The 15,651-nt window shown below is 36.8% G+C and overlaps 2 protein-coding genes across 2 annotated transcripts in view; one reads left to right on the forward strand and one right to left on the reverse strand.

Moving 5' to 3' along the window:
• Positions 1-15,651, forward strand: part of LOC122652414 (protein WHAT'S THIS FACTOR 9, mitochondrial) — a 62,466-nt gene that overhangs the window by 17,134 nt on the left and 29,681 nt on the right. The window lies entirely within an intron of this gene.
• LOC122651208 (probable LRR receptor-like serine/threonine-protein kinase At1g56140) lies at positions 4,809-15,611 on the reverse strand. The gene is made up of 24 exons (XM_043844515.1): positions 15,428-15,611; positions 14,898-15,084; positions 13,271-13,342; positions 12,037-12,108; positions 11,866-11,937; positions 11,615-11,686; positions 11,422-11,493; positions 11,190-11,264; positions 11,038-11,109; positions 10,875-10,946; positions 10,676-10,747; positions 10,473-10,544; positions 10,323-10,388; positions 9,936-10,001; positions 9,680-9,724; positions 8,883-8,947; positions 7,643-8,019; positions 7,182-7,380; positions 6,918-7,091; positions 6,502-6,620; positions 6,047-6,257; positions 5,696-5,927; positions 5,446-5,596; positions 4,809-5,276 (listed from the first exon to the last, which is right to left on the reverse strand). The coding sequence occupies exons 1-24, from the start codon at positions 15,609-15,611 to the stop codon at positions 4,908-4,910; spliced, it is 3,168 nt and encodes a 1,055-aa protein (XP_043700450.1). The 3' UTR covers positions 4,809-4,907.

Raw genomic sequence — 15,651 nt, forward strand, 5'->3', positions numbered from 1 at the left:
CCCGCGCGGGATGATGTCTAACGCACATCGTCCGATTGGAGAGGCTTCGATCCACACACTATTGCATCGAGGGATGATGTCTAACGATCCACACACTATTGCATCGAGATGTATGCGATGATGTGGATCAAAGCCCCCCAGCCGCACCGTTTGGTGTCCGGCGCACAAGTGCGCTGGAGAGGATCTCGATCCATTGACCACCACACATCTCCATTTCTATCTGTTTGGGCCTCGTTAAACCATGTGAACCAACGTCACCATTCATGATCACCACATATCTGTCTCTCGTACGAAAGATGTCTATCTCCTGATAGCTGCTGCAACCGTTGACAGCTATGAACCACCACCCATTTTAAGTGATAGCCATGGGCACAACGTGTACCTGCGCCTAGAAAGGGGTGCATCGATCATTTCACATACGATTCTAGCTAAATTGCGCTGCGCACCTCCAATGGGTAATCCTTGTTGTCACGAAGGGAAGTGAAGTGAATTGCTTTACTATACCTTTTCTACCCATTATTTCAATCATATTATTGAGGGTAGATTAATAATTTTACAAACTAATAAACTTACCAAAACCGTATGGCAGTTTTCCCCTTCCCCTCTAGTTGCCTCTATCCACGGCAACCGCCCTGCATCTGAGGCGTTGCTGTCCACGCATCGTGAAGACAAGAAAATCAGAATACTCAGCATTGAATCCATTGATGGTGATGGAAATAAAGGCCTCATAGATGGAGCGGCCTTAATCCATCCGGAAGAGGAGGGGAGAGAGGGAGAGAGGGAGAGAGAAAGATGTAGATGCAAAGACAGTCGATCGCAGTGACTGTGAAGAATGAGAATGGGAGTCTATGGTACAGTGTTTTTTATTTGTTAAATTTTTATATTTACCCTTGATATATTGATTAACATTAACAAAAAGAATGGGCAAAAAAGGTATAATGAAAAAATCCAATTCACTTTTTATAGTGACAAATAAAAGGACCCTAATTCAAATTATGCCCGGAAGATGCTCAAAAACCGCTACAAAGATAGATGATCTGAATAAACACGAGTTGAAACCATCACCTTGAATCACTCCCATGTGAGGAAGTTTGCCCAAAACCCATGAAAGCCCATACGGTACATGTGTCTCAAGTGCATTAGTTATTGATTTTTTTTTTTTTTTGGATAAAAATGCATTAGCTTTTGTCTTGCATGAAAGATGTGACGAAAGACCTTCGTATGACTCATTGAAAACCGTTGACTTTAGAAACTTTTGAATACCCTCAATACCTTTCCCAATTTTTATGAAAAAAATGCAAAACCCAGAGGAGCTACATTTCGTTCAGTAATCTGTATTCAATTTAGGGAGAGGGTTTCCCAAGCTCTAACATGGGAAGAAATCTACACGTTACCACAACATAGTGGTTTGACATAGGTATCAATCCATATGGACTTACATTTCAAAATAGATAAAATAAATAGGATAAGAGATCGTTGTCTGATTATGTAACGCATGAAATAGCACAAGGAGCCAATGAGAACATGCACAAGGGCTGACATATATGGGGTTTTGGACTTCACAGGGGACACATTGGTAATTTTGTGCACTTCTATGTCAAGTTGCAGGGGCCAAGCAACTAATTAACGATTTTTTGTAGGCTCCGTTTGTTTCGGTGTGAAAATTTTACTTGAAATTTTTTGCTTAAAAAAATCTTAGAGAAGTGAAATTTTAAATGTTGAAAAGTGTTCCAATGTTTGTTTTTGTATGGAAATTTTTTTGTTTTTTTTGGGTAGAAATCATGGCTATTCATTCATACACGCCCAACACCAAACAAAGGAAAACAAGATACATAACACAGATAAAGACCATGATAAACGCAAGGTATGAACATACAGTATCCAAAATCAATGAATGAAAATTAATCCGGTCTCACATGCCATTGATAAACATTAGAAAATTTTTCACCATGTAAAACTTTACATTTACGAAGTAAAATTTGTTGCAGAAATTTTCCAGGTAAAATTTTATACCAAAACAAACGGAGCCTTCAAATAAAAAATAGAGTAAATTACTCCCCTCTCCCCTCGATTATGCTCTAATGACAAACCCCTCCCCTGGGTATTGAGTAATGACTCTCCTCTCCCTTGAATTCAAAAGATCTATCAATCATATCCATTCCGTTAAAAATGACTGTTAAGTGATGACATCACCCTAAAAATATTCATTTAAACCCCAAAATACCCTTATATTTGTGATATTTCAATTATACCCCTAATCATAGCAAAACCCTAAAAACCTCGTTCCTTCAGTTTGAGTAACGGTCACCATCACCACCGCCACCACTTCCGTAGCCACGGTCACCGCCGCCGCCCTCACGACGTCCATAACCACCTCCGTAGCCTCCACCGCTAGAGCAAGAAAGCCTTCTCTTCTCCCTCTCCCGCCTTCTCTTCTATTTCGGCTCTTATGCTGCTCTATTTTTGTTTCTGTGTCCCCTGTTTTTCTTTTTTTTTTTCTTATCCAATCCCCTCTGTACTGGCATCTGAAATCAAACTAGTAAACAAACCCATTTCGATCTGATTAACAAAAACATATAAAAGATAAAGGAACTTGAGAAAAAGAAAAGAACACCATGATTCAGAGATTCGCTTTTGGTAGGTCTGTGGTTTTTTTGACTTTTTTCTGGTATCGGGAATTTCAGTTAAGACTTAAACCACTTCAACCAGGTGGAGGAGGAGCTTCTCTTTGCGCCATCTATGTCTCTCTCTCTCTCTCTCTCTCTCTCTCTTGCTAGTTTGCTTGCTCGAAAATAGTCCAAGACCCTAAATGGATCAGACAGAGCACAAGTACATTGATGTAAGAGGGTTGAAGCTTCATGTCGCTAAGATAGGAACCGGTTGGGATTCAATGCATTTCATTTCGATTTTCTTGATCCAAATTCCAAATCCAACCCCAATCTCCCTCTCAAAAAAACAAAGGCACATTTATTTTGGGTTCCCGGAGATCTGTTATTCGTGGCGGCACCAGATGATCGTCGTTGCCAACGCCAGATTCAGGGCACTAGGACCCGATTTCAGAGGCTATGGCCTCTCCCAGCAGCCCCATTAACCTGAGAAGGCCTCATTCAAAGACCTCATTGAAGATCTCCTTGCCATTCTTGACTCCTCCTCCAATATTCCCAAGGTATCTCATTTCAGTTGTGAAACACAAATTCAATTTCTATTTCTGGTTCTGTCAACGGCAACGAAGGGATTTATACGTTAATTTTAAGTGTATAAAATTAATGGGTTCCCATCAAAAGGTAAGCAGAGATTGAAGATATCCAATGATTCTTCGTGGGTTCTGTGCATCTGAGCTTGAATTTTCTACCTCTATTAAATCGGAGTTTGATAGTTCTTCAAAAAGAGGAGAAGAAACAATATCTTCTTCTTTTAATGCCTTCATAATTAGTTTGTGTTGTTCCTTGTTAATTCCTCCATTTCTGCAGGTTGAAGCCCAAACTGTATCCGAACAATCCAGTCCTCTGGAGTTAACACTCAGGAAGACTCCGTCCTTTCTAGACCTCATAGAGACAAGCTGTCTCGGGGAAGGAATCTTAGTCGAAGTAACATAGATTCCGAGAAGGGAAGAGTGAGGAGAGAACATGAGTGGGGGCGGTGAGATGGGTTGCGTTGGCAGTAGGGTTGGGGCGGAGGAGGAGGAGGAGGAGGAGGAGAAGAGGAAGAAGATGAAAGATGAAGAAGAAGAAGAAGGGGTATTATAGTCTTTTTTTAACATTTAACAGTCCTTTTTAACGGAATAGGTATGATTGATAGAATCTTGTTAATACAGGGGAGGGGAGAGTCATTACTCAATACCCAGGGGAGGGGTTTGTCATTAGAGCATAATCGAGGGGAAGGGGGAGTAATTTACTCTAAAAAATAAAACAAATTAACACGCATATCGGACTGTCGCTTTTTGTGAGAAAACATGCTTTCCCCTTCGATTTATAACAAGTTAGGGCAATTGGTCTTCTCCCAACTCAGTTGGTTCTGGTCCTTCTGGAGCCTTCTTCACTCTTTGTGTCTCTCTCTCTCTCTCTCTCTCTCTCTCTCATGGTGGTCGTATGTCGGAGTCGCGACGGTAATTGTTTGAAGTTGTCTCTGCTTGAAATTTCATGAAGAGAGAACCAAAAGAGCTGCTTCTTTCTGGTATGATCTTTTGGGGATTTTTTCTGTTCATCAGCAACCAATGATTCTGGCAATGCTGTGATTGAATGCATCTCACATTTTGCTTGATTTACTTGAATTACTTATCTGAAATTCTTGTAATTTTTTTATTTTTTTGGGATAACAATCAATTTCTTAATTGTAATGAGATATAAGCACAAAGTAGTGATTCTGCAACAAGAACAATAAAAGTGCATACAAATGACTAAGCACTATGGTTTGATGGGATCCAATTATGGTGGGTAGTTTCACAGACAGAAGATGTTTAGGGAGGTTGGGAATCTGAAGAATTGTCTTTGGACTGGTCAGGGTTAGAAAGAGGTTTCAGATTTTCCTTATGTTAGTATAAAATGATTTTGGATTATGCTATGGTCATAGAGGTTGGGAAATGTTAGGATTGAGAGATGATGAGTTCTTATTGAGACATTTGGGACTACATCAAAGAGTGGAGAAAGATAAGGAGGTCTTGGGCATTGTTGGTTGAGAAAGAAGGTGAAGGCTCAAGCCTCACCAAAATTCACATGCATTGTAGAGGCAAGGTTTCTAGCTGGGAGACACCTCTAACAAATTATAATGAAGTTAATATAGCTTATCTATCAATGGGAAAGAACAGACACCATAAGTTTCATGTATGTGTATTCCTTCATGACAATAATATACAAGAACAAAATCTTTGAATTCTTCATACAACAATTGACCAATTCAAAAGGTGACTATCACCTTCCCTCTGCCAAATGCTGATGCAACATTTGGTCTCCATCAGCCACAGTGGTTGGATTTGAAGAGGTGGTTTGGCTCTTTGGATTTTCACTCGTTGAGGTTCCAGAAATGTCACCACTCATAAAGCTGCTTAGATCATTGAATTCCCAATCAGTTAAGTATCCAGGCTTTGATGTGACAGTGCCCACTTCAGTATCTCCTGAAAGCATTGCCACCACACGGGACATTGCTGGACGTAGGGATGGTGATGCTTGAGTGCACAGGAGAACTACTCCTATTAGTCGTTGCGCTTCTACATCATTGTATTCTGATAGTGCAGGATCAACCAGTTCCAGTTCACGATTACTTTCATGTAGATTCCAAGCCTATAAATCAGGAAGATGACAACATATGTGAGATCCATATGTGAGGGCTTAGGAAAAGCATTGGACTCAGAGACACTTTTCCCTATCTTTAATTTCTAAACCAAAAGTTTATGCATGGCTGATCTATATTGAAAAATGAATTTGGATAAAAGATTGATCATGATCATACCCATTCAAGAAGATAAATCTTTGATTCATTCATGCTTGTGTCAGAAATCGGCCTCCCACTGATGATCTCTAGAGTTACTACTCCAAATGCGAAAACATCAGCTTTCTCAGTTAGGTGTCCACGCATAGCATACTCTGGTGCAAGATAGCCACTTCAACAAAACAAAGTTTTAGATCCCATAACTTCAAAATCTGTACCCCCCCCCCCCCCAAAAAAAAAGTACCAAAAATCAAGTGTTGGAGAGCTTTACACTGTTCCTGCAACTCGAGTGCTTATATGGGTCTTCTTGTCATCATAAAGTTTGGCCAAACCAAAATCTGAAATTTTGGGGTTGAGGTCAGCATCAAGTAGAATATTACTAGCCTTGACATCTCTGTGTACAATTCTAGGCTTCGACTCTTCATGGAGATAGGCTAGACCACGTGCTGTTCCCAAACAGATATCATAGCGCGTTTGCCAATTAAGATGTAAACTGCTCTTTCCTATTCAAGAATTGAAGATATGATTGAGTTTCATGTTTTCTCAATAAAGAAATATCTAGGGGTCCTAGGAATTAATTCCAATTTTTAAAGTTATATATACTCTTTTTGGAATTGCCTACCAAATAGTGCTTGATCAAGGCTTTTATTTTCATGGTACTCATAAACCAGAAGTCGCTTATCTCCCTCGAGGCAACAACCATACAATTTCACAAGGTTTCGATGTTGCACTGCAGATATGGTAGCAATCTCTGCTATGAACTGACTCTTCCCCTGGTGGGATGCCACTGAAAGTTGCTTCACAGCCACCACCCTTCCATCGGGAAGCGTTCCCTATAGAATACACCAACCCAATAGATTTAGTATTTCAATTTCATGTTCAGTTTTTGCTTCCTCATTCAATTCTTGTATTTCATTTTGACTGAAAAATAAACAGATTTAGAATTAACAGTACATTTCCCATGCACTTCTGTTGTATATAATCCATATTGAATGGGATCGTTGTATCTAAATATTCAGTTATTGATACATACTTCAACAAAAACTAGTCCTTTAATTTATAAAAGTAGCAGCATACCTTGTAAACAGGTCCAAAGCCTCCCTCCCCGAGCTTATTAGAAGGATTGAAATCTTCTGTAGCAGTCCTCAATTCTGCATAACTGAAAGTGTTTGGTCTAGAAGCTATACCTAGAAACTCTGCAATTTTAATCAAGAAAGATGGACTGTTATTTGTTTATTCAATTATGTATATAATTATCACTCTAACTGAATAAGTTCACCCGCATATGTAAAAGAAATCAAATAATTAGAGCTTGACGTTTCCTAGACTGAGGGAAGGAACATCCAATCTTCTCTCCTGCTCTCGTCAAACAACATAAAATAGAAGAGAGAAAACCGAAGACATGCATGGATACAAGATTTCCAAACTTGAACAACAAATCTGGTCAAAAAAGTAGTCTAAAGTCAGAAACAACAATTCACTTAGTTTTTTACCTTCATCTTCCTGACTTTTCAACCCTTTCCTTCTTTGAAGAATATAGTAAACCACCAAAACAAATAGAAAGATTACAACTCCAATCGGAACAGCGATTCCAACAATTAAACCAGTGCTTGTCTTCCTTGTTGAAGTAAGTGTACGTGGTGTGTTGGTAACAGTTGGAACAAAATCTGAATGAAAAAATGAATGTCAATAGCTTCTATATGATTATTAAATCTAAAATTTAATAATGCAATCCATCTTAATTTCAAAGAACTTACTTGGAACAGCGCTGATGGCTGAAATGGATGGTCCATATGTACCTTGTTTAGGTATACAACAAGTCCCTTTTCCAGCCCAAAAGAAATGGATTTCAAGGAAGTTCTCCGACACTTGGGCTTGGATTTCCTTTTGTACAGCTGAAAAAGAGACTCCCCCTGCCTCTTTCCGTATGTCAAAATCTTTTAGCCATAGGTTACCCTGAAATATTATGAAATAAATAGCTTCAATATCAATGGAGAGTCTTCTTATGAGAAAGCTAGATATATAGCAATGGTTTCAATATCTTTGACAATGCCACATTGCATAACTTCAATGCTGTAATAAGTTTCTATAAGTTATTAACTGAATGTAGTAGAAATACTCTAATTTATTTTTGGTAATTGATTGCAAGGACTACCTAAGCAGTGCATCAATTTTGGAAGTTAAATGCTTTCATTATCTCTTACTTTGGTCAATTTACCTGGATGTAAATATCAAACACACGCCTTCCAAGACTCTCCCAAGTAAGAGTATTTGGGAATACAATCTCAGAAAATTGTAGGCTCACAGTGTAATTTCCATTTTCAAGCCCCAGCCCATAGTATCTTAGTGACCCTGGAGAAATTCTTGCTGTCTGGAACAACTCTGAATCTAAAGTATTTTGGAATTGCGAAGAAGAAGATACAGTATACTCAGCATTATTGTTCTCAGCAAACCTTCCAACGTTGCTTACTGCCCATCTTTCTGTATCAATGACATTATAAGTGGCTGCGCCAAGTGTTTCATTCTCTCTATCGAATACAATCCCCGCAGAAGACTTAATCTCTGGACCTCCACACTTGATTGAGAAGTTATAATCTAACAGAAGCAAAACATTAAAAAAAAAAAAAGAGTCATGATGTTAGAATGCCTATATATACAGAAGACTTATTTCCTAAAGAAATTTCCACACACACAGGAATACCTCAGTTTTATGTATTTGTATTCTATTGTTCCTGTTTGTGCTGATTAAACTGAATCTATTTTCCATATTCTGTTTGAATGTCCTTTCGCTAGAACTAGTTAGTTCTCTTCCTCTTTGGAACTAAGACTTGAGGCATCGGGATTTAATTCCCTATTTGAATGGTAAAAACATTGTCTTGATCCAACTCAGTGGATTAATTGTGATAAAGATGCCTATCTATAATTTGTTTTATATATAGGATAATCTGGAAACAGCCTCTCTGCAAAAGCAGGGGTAAGGCTGCGTACATTATGACCCTTCCTAGACCCTGCTGTGGCGGGAGCCTCGTGCACTGGGTACACCCTTTTATATATGATTATTTGGGAAGATTGAAATTTTGCAATTTTGTAGGGGCACTACTCCTAAATTAACAAGGATCCTTAATATAATTCCATCTAGAATGGTGACTGGGTTTCTTGGTATTAGTTACTCATATGGATTAGCAAGTCTCCAAACATCGCTTGCAAAATGTACTCTTATCATCATTATTTTTGGAGTATCTTTTGGTTTATTGATTACAACTCTCATAAAATTTTATTGTGTGAAGGAATCAGAGCAGTAAAGGAAGCCGAAGGTCACTCAATTAGTATATGTAGCTTTACTAGTAATATTTCTCCAAATGAGACTAACCCTTGAAGTTGTTACATCTGTAAGCATGACAGTAGAATCCACTAAATGTGATAAAAGAAAAAAAAAAATGGAGTAACACATTACTCACATATTGGAGAGCCCCGATTGCATGGAAAGTTTCGTTGAAGGCAATTCAATCCTGAAGGCAAACCACTTGAAATACAGCAATCAAGTGCTTAGATTATGAAAATGTGATTTATAACAAAAAGATATACAATTGGATTCAACATGTTACAAGAACTCTCAAACTATAGGACATAATGGGCAGTCATTAATATCTATACCTCACTAAGGGAGTATGTATGGGCATTGGCCTCACATCATTGGAGCCACTTACCAAAGTCTCCTTTAGTGATGTGTCTCAACCAACATTTTTTTTGCTATAATATATACATTTTTTTTGTTTTGTTTATCCTTACTCAAGGATATGTCATGCTTCTATTCTATATCCCCCAACATCCTCAACCATGATATAATTATCTTACACTATTAAATCAGTACAGAACAATAGACAAACACAACTTCCATCCTAGGTTCAAGAATGTACTTAGCTTGAATTTTTTTATCCTAAACATTCAAAGATATGATACATTAGTTAATAATTTTAAAACAACCACAAAGCCACTTCTCATTTTCATGTTAATGCTATATTTTTCTCAAAAAATATTTTTAATATATTTTTTTAAAAATTATTTATTTAATATAAGTTAAATATGGAATAGGAAATTGATCATCCCATTCAGTTGAAAAACAGAACATAATATAAAAGTTATATTTTCATAAAATTCCAACCCAAATTGGTAGCCTTACAAATACAATAGTATGGTCCAATTCAATTCTTAGGCATGGTTTTAACTTTTATATGTAATGGATTTGAGATAATACCTGATATTTGAGCTACTAATGTTGAAGTTATTGGCAATCAAGTTTCTGCATAGGAGACACAAAAGGGAAACTAGTATGATACCCTCCTTGAAACTCAAACACCACTTTTCATGCTTTAGTTTTAAAAAAAAAAAAAAAAAAAAAATTTAAAGATAGAAGCCCACCTAAATGGGAAAATAACAAATGCCATAAAGAAATTTTTTAAAAATCGCCTTTAGAGGTAACCAATGAATAATATCTGATTTTTTTAACTTACACTTGCAGACTGTCTTGTGAAACCCATGAAGGAAGGATTCCTGATAATAGATTATATGACAAATCTCTGCAATAATAGCATAATGTCTATGTTAGTACATACTATTTTAATAGATAACCATATGGATTTTAGATAATTAGTAAGGTATTGATAACATACTATTCTCATTTTGGAAAGCATACTTTTAGATTTTCTTCCTCAATTATCATGGTAATTGATAAAAAAAATCCACAAGAAAGCAACATTTATAAATCATTAACACGAAAATTCATTACTTTAATTCTTTTTTTATTATATTTATTTTGACTCAGAACATCATAGACCTCTTGCACTCTCTTAGAAATTAAAGTGGGTAGGAAGGGTTGAGAAAGAGAGAGAGAGGCATACATATTAAGAAGTGAGGAACTCTTTTGAGAAGGCAAGACACTTGATAATTGGTTGTTTCCAAGATACCTGTGCATGGACACAATAATGTTGCATTCAAACAAGGAGCTATATTACAAGAACGAAGTAGAAAATATGGGTGTATCCCCTTACAAATAAGCAAGACTACTCAAATTGAAGAGCGAACTTGGAATTTGTCCAGTTAAATTGTTGAAGCTCAAGTCCCTACAAATATTTAAAAAATTTCAAGGATAATATAAGAAAGTTCAAAGATTTAATTATGATGGCTATCCAAAAGCATAATACTATATATATTTATAAAGTAAGAATCAACAATGAACAAGCAAAAAACTTACAATTGTTGCAAACTCTGATACTCTTCCATATTGGATGGAATAGTAGCACTAATATTGTTATTCCTTAAGACTCTGTTTTGACATTAATTAATTTTTATCAGTTAGAACATTTCAGAGATGCAATGTCTTTACAGTTAAAATAAGATAATAATATATATAACATAGAAGCTAATATGGAAAAAAAAAAATATTGACTTACAGAGTACTTAGAGCTTTCATTCCTGTAATAAATGCTAATGATGAACTCCCATTAGGGATCTCACTAATTCTCCTACAAAATTGTATTGCACGAATTTGAAGGTGACCATACACATCTAATAATATATATAGTGTAACTTACATTAGTAGAACATAAAACTCACAAATCTGTCATGGAGGTTAGATTAGAAAAACTTGAAGGAATCGGTCCATCAAACGAGTTTCCTTGAAATCTCCTACAAAACATTGATGATAAGAGTTTTACAAGCAATAAATTCACGTCAAATCCTCAATGAAAGTTAAAATACTGTCTTACAAGGAAGTAAGCTTAGTCCAATTCATGCCAATGAAGTCAGGAATTTTTCCAGTAAGTGCATTGTTAGATGCCCACCTATGATTCCAAGAAGTTTCTTATTTGTAAATTAAAACAGAAGAATGTATTTATTTATTAAAACTAGAGAAACATTTTTATAATTAAATTGAGATTAAGATCAGCAAAGCAAGCTTATTAATGATAATATTTATATTGATAATCTCAATAGTCTTACACTGTCTGTAAGCTTTGTAGTTTGACAAATGTAGATGGGATCTCGCCACTCAATCCTGAACTATCAAAGTAACTGCGAGATAAACAATCCATTTCTCATTCATTAATGGTGAGTTCTAATTTATTGTCATTATTATAATTCACAAAGATTTACTACCCAAATATATTATATTTCAAGTAAATAGATGACTCACAGTTGTTCCAACTTTGTTAAATTCCCAAGCTGAGGAGGGAGTGAACCAGAGAAATTATTTGAGCCAAAACCCCTGCACACAAAAAAAAAAAAAAAAAAAAAAAAAAGTTTCACAAGTTTGATATTTGTATTCCATATGAAAACTGAGACATTAATGTTCTTGATTGGAATTAGAAGAGGTTTCCGGCCCTAAACCAAACTAAAGAGGGTTAATAAAGAAAGTAGAGATAACAAATGAAGAAGATTACTTACAATACAAGTAGATTGGTAAGATTTCCAAGGTCTTTTGGAAGCTCTCCAGATAAACCATTAATACCAACATCCCTATATATATGTAGTGGTGGCATTCATAGTTTAAAAATCATAACAGCTCAGACAACAATATATAAAACAAAATTTTGAACATACTTTATTGCTACTTACAAGTACTGCAATTGAGTAAAACTGCCAAAAAATGTTGGCAAGGGACCTGTGAAGTAATTTTGACCCAATTTCCTGTAAGAAGAAAATAAAATTTAATAGCTAGCATCTAAAATTAGTGACATAAATTTGGAAAAATATTTATATAAATGCAATGATCAGTTATATATTGATACCATTTGGTCGGTTTGGTTTGAATCTGTTCGGTCTAATCGGTTTCGGTTTCATGAGAAACCCCCCACCCCTAATTGAAGTAGTTCCATGAGTAAGTACTCCATTGTACATAAGATTCCATTTTGAAGCATATGATTAGCTGTCAGCTCCATCCATCTTAATGAGTGCACTCAATCGAAATCACTTCATAATTGAACCGCTAAACCCGGGTCTTATTGACCAAAATGGGTCGATGTCCGGTCTAGGTATTTCAACTCCGGTTTTGCATCATTCAAATAAACACATCAGTTCGGGTTGGATTGGATCATTTTGCCTTCAAATTTAGATAAAAATTCAAAATTTTCACCATTCCCTCAAGAGATACCGACACTTCTATATATGTATTGGTATTTTATTGGTATCAGTCTCCGACAATACCGATATGTATTAGTTACACCGATAATACTTAATAGATCTCAAGCCATGTTTGGGAGAATTGGTTTAATATATCATGACCATATTGCATAGGGGTGTAAGTTTGGCCCTGACGGCCTGAGCCCGTCCTAAGCCAGAACAAGGCCTGGGTTGAGATATCTTGGCCCTAAGGGTGGGTCAGGGTTGAAAATTTTTGGTATTGAGACAGAACCGAGCCCGGCCAAGATTGAGGCCTCGGGCTAACCTCTGCCTGATCCAATCCGACGCTATCTTCTTCTTCTTCTTTTTTTTTTTGTTTTTTATTTTCCTTCTTCTTTCCAAACTGGCCAGCTCATGCATCTCCCTTCCCTCCCATGGTTAGGGTCAATCAGGGTCAACCCGGCCCGACCCTAAGGACGGGTCAAGATTGGATTTTTTTGACCCTAAGTTAGGGCCGCGCTGGGCTTAGGCCCAGTTAAGGGCACTAAGGGTTGGACTGGGGTTTTAAAAGGGCAGGCCCAACCCGACCCTGTTGAAGCCCTAATATTGCTTTACTCGTTGGTTCTCTACCCACATCAAGACACAAATAAAGGAAGAAGGAATTTGAAACCATATATATATAGTTCGAAAATAAGAAACGAGTAAACTATGAGTAAAAGTGTATCCATACATATTGGTGAGGTAAGTCAGATTCATAAGCTCGTCTACAAGTGTCCCCACCACTTCCAATGCATATACTTTCCTGCAAAAGAGAAAATGCACTCACTCAGATTTTAATATAAGGAGGAATTACCCTACTACATATATAGTTGTATTTTCTGTATTTATTGCCTGATTTTACTTCATTCACACCTCAAACAATATTTTTGAGGTACTTTTACCTTTTTGTTTGGGGATAAAATATGATTTTTTTTTCTGATAAAAATGATTTAATGTGTTCACTCACATGACGAGATATGGGGCTCACACTAACACATTTTTTTCTATTCTTATCCAAGTGGATTTTATGTGGACTATATCATTCTGTGTTGCCATTGATGTGGCGTGTAGATTTTCTCCCACATTGGCATCATCGTTGAGAAATCCTCTCCCAAAAATAAGATATATCCTATCATTAATAGTAATAATAATAATAATAATAATAATTATTATTATTATTATTAGTATTATTCACTGAAATTGACTCTAAATGAGTGGACATGAGTCTTTGCTTCAAGTCACTAACTTCCACTCCGCTATTTCTAGTGGGTGTCAGCATTTGTAGACTATTATTTTTCACTCTGAAAAGGACTGCAAATGAGTGCGCATGGGCTCCTCCTTGCGCTAGTGCAGGGGTCAATCACTGCACACAGGGGAGCACTAATAAGTATGGGATTTTCGCATTTTATGATGGGCTGTGTCTGGGTGTAAAAGCCACACTGTTAGGCTGTGTTTTTTTTCTTTCCCAAATAGATATTTTTATAGGGTGTTGTTTGGTCGTGTAACGCTTGCTGCACCAGTGCAAAGGCCAATGAGAGTGTGTACAGAAGCATCATCATTTATGAGAATATTCATATCTCAGGGCTATGGTGGTATTTTCACATGCTCTTGTGTTTGAGCATAGGAGCCACTCAATCAGGTAGCGTTCCTTTTCCTATTTTTATAATTTTTTATTTTTTTTTGAAGAAGGAAGAGTGATTGTCTGACAGCTATGTAGTGTACATTGTGCCTCCCTGTGTCTATCTCTCTCTTTCTTAAGAAAAGACATATTTACCCCCTATTCTTGAAAAGAGAAGAGAGACTGTAATGTATGTTATGCAGTCGCACCGACAACATTCTTTCTCCCCCAAAACGCCAAAGTGCAATTAATTTCCTTTCTTTTTTTTAATAGTAAATTGAGAAAAGATTCATCAATAAGAGAAATCAATTAGGGGGAGGGGGGAGGGGGGAGGGGGGGGGGGGACCGAAAGCGACTGGACCGGTAAGTTGGGAGTGAGGGGTTATGAAAATTGGAATTCAGTAGAACTGAATCGGCCAAAATCTGACAGAAAATTGGGACCGATTCTGACCCTAATCGGCCAATTCAATGGATCCGATTCCAATATGTTTGAAACAAAAGTGTTATGAGCCCAACCAAAAGTGAACCAAAGCCAGCGTAAGCCAGCGTTAGACAAGACAATCTTCCTAATAATAATAATAATAGTATTAGCAGAGAAGAAAGAGATGCGCGCCCAAATGAAGTAAAAATGATTAAGGTAGTGTAGTAGTAGTGGTGAGATATATAGAGTGATGAGTTAATTAATAGAGTTGTTACTCACAATTGGGTAATATGGCAAGTGGTGGCAGTGTTGTATGAGCAATCACACTTAATGGCGGCGTTGAAGTCCCCACTGTCGAAACTCGCTGAGTCATTAGTGGCGATTCCAGTACAAGGTTCACCACTAAAGTTCCACTTATCAGAAGCCGTGAGACCCCATTGCTCGAAAATGGAGTTTATAGCCCTCACTGCATATGCAACAAATAATTAATATTCTCATTTAATTAATTAATTAAAAAACTTAACAAAAGAAACCAATTCAAAATCAACTCAGTGGGTTTCTCTTCTTTCTCTCGATCGATCGATGGTTCTATATTAATTAAAGACCAAGACCATGGATCGATCAATAACTAGGAAATTCAAAGTTAATTAGCAACTGAAGCAACCATTAGATCGATTCAGAAACAAAGGCAAACTTGCCCTTTAATTACATACTACAAAACAAGTTATAAATCTACAAGTTTGAGAAGGAATTTATTTTCCAAAGAACTACTCTGAGAGACACAGAGAGAGAGAGAGAGAGATTTGAACCTTCAGATGGGTCAGTAGTAGCATTGGTTTGAGCTTGAGATAAGAGAATGAAGTAGTGGCTGCTGCTGAGGAGGAGGTAAATGGTGCAGCACAAAGAGGCATGATGATGAGGAGCAAATGCTGTAAAACATCTGGGTTTCAACATTGATGATTTCTTTTTCCTCTGTTCTTTCATGTTGTTCATATTTCGGGGAAGAATGATGTAGAAAGCAATCTCATGATCG

This window comes from Telopea speciosissima, chromosome 2, assembly GCF_018873765.1.
Source record: "Telopea speciosissima isolate NSW1024214 ecotype Mountain lineage chromosome 2, Tspe_v1, whole genome shotgun sequence".
NCBI lineage: Eukaryota > Viridiplantae > Streptophyta > Magnoliopsida > Proteales > Proteaceae > Telopea > Telopea speciosissima.

Bases quoted from the DNA above. Each gene is read 5' to 3' on its own strand.
- LOC122651208 (XM_043844515.1), bottom strand. From the start codon at position 15,611: ATGAACAACATGAAAGAACAGAGGAAAAAGAAATCATCAATGTTGAAA. The intron at 10,748-10,874 runs GTAAGTCAATAT...ATGTCAAAACAG, and splicing joins ATGAAAGCTCTAAGTACTCT to AGTCTTAAGGAATAACAATA. The intron at 10,002-10,322 runs GTATGCCTCTCT...CTATTATTGCAG, and splicing joins AGTTCCTCACTTCTTAATAT to AGATTTGTCATATAATCTAT.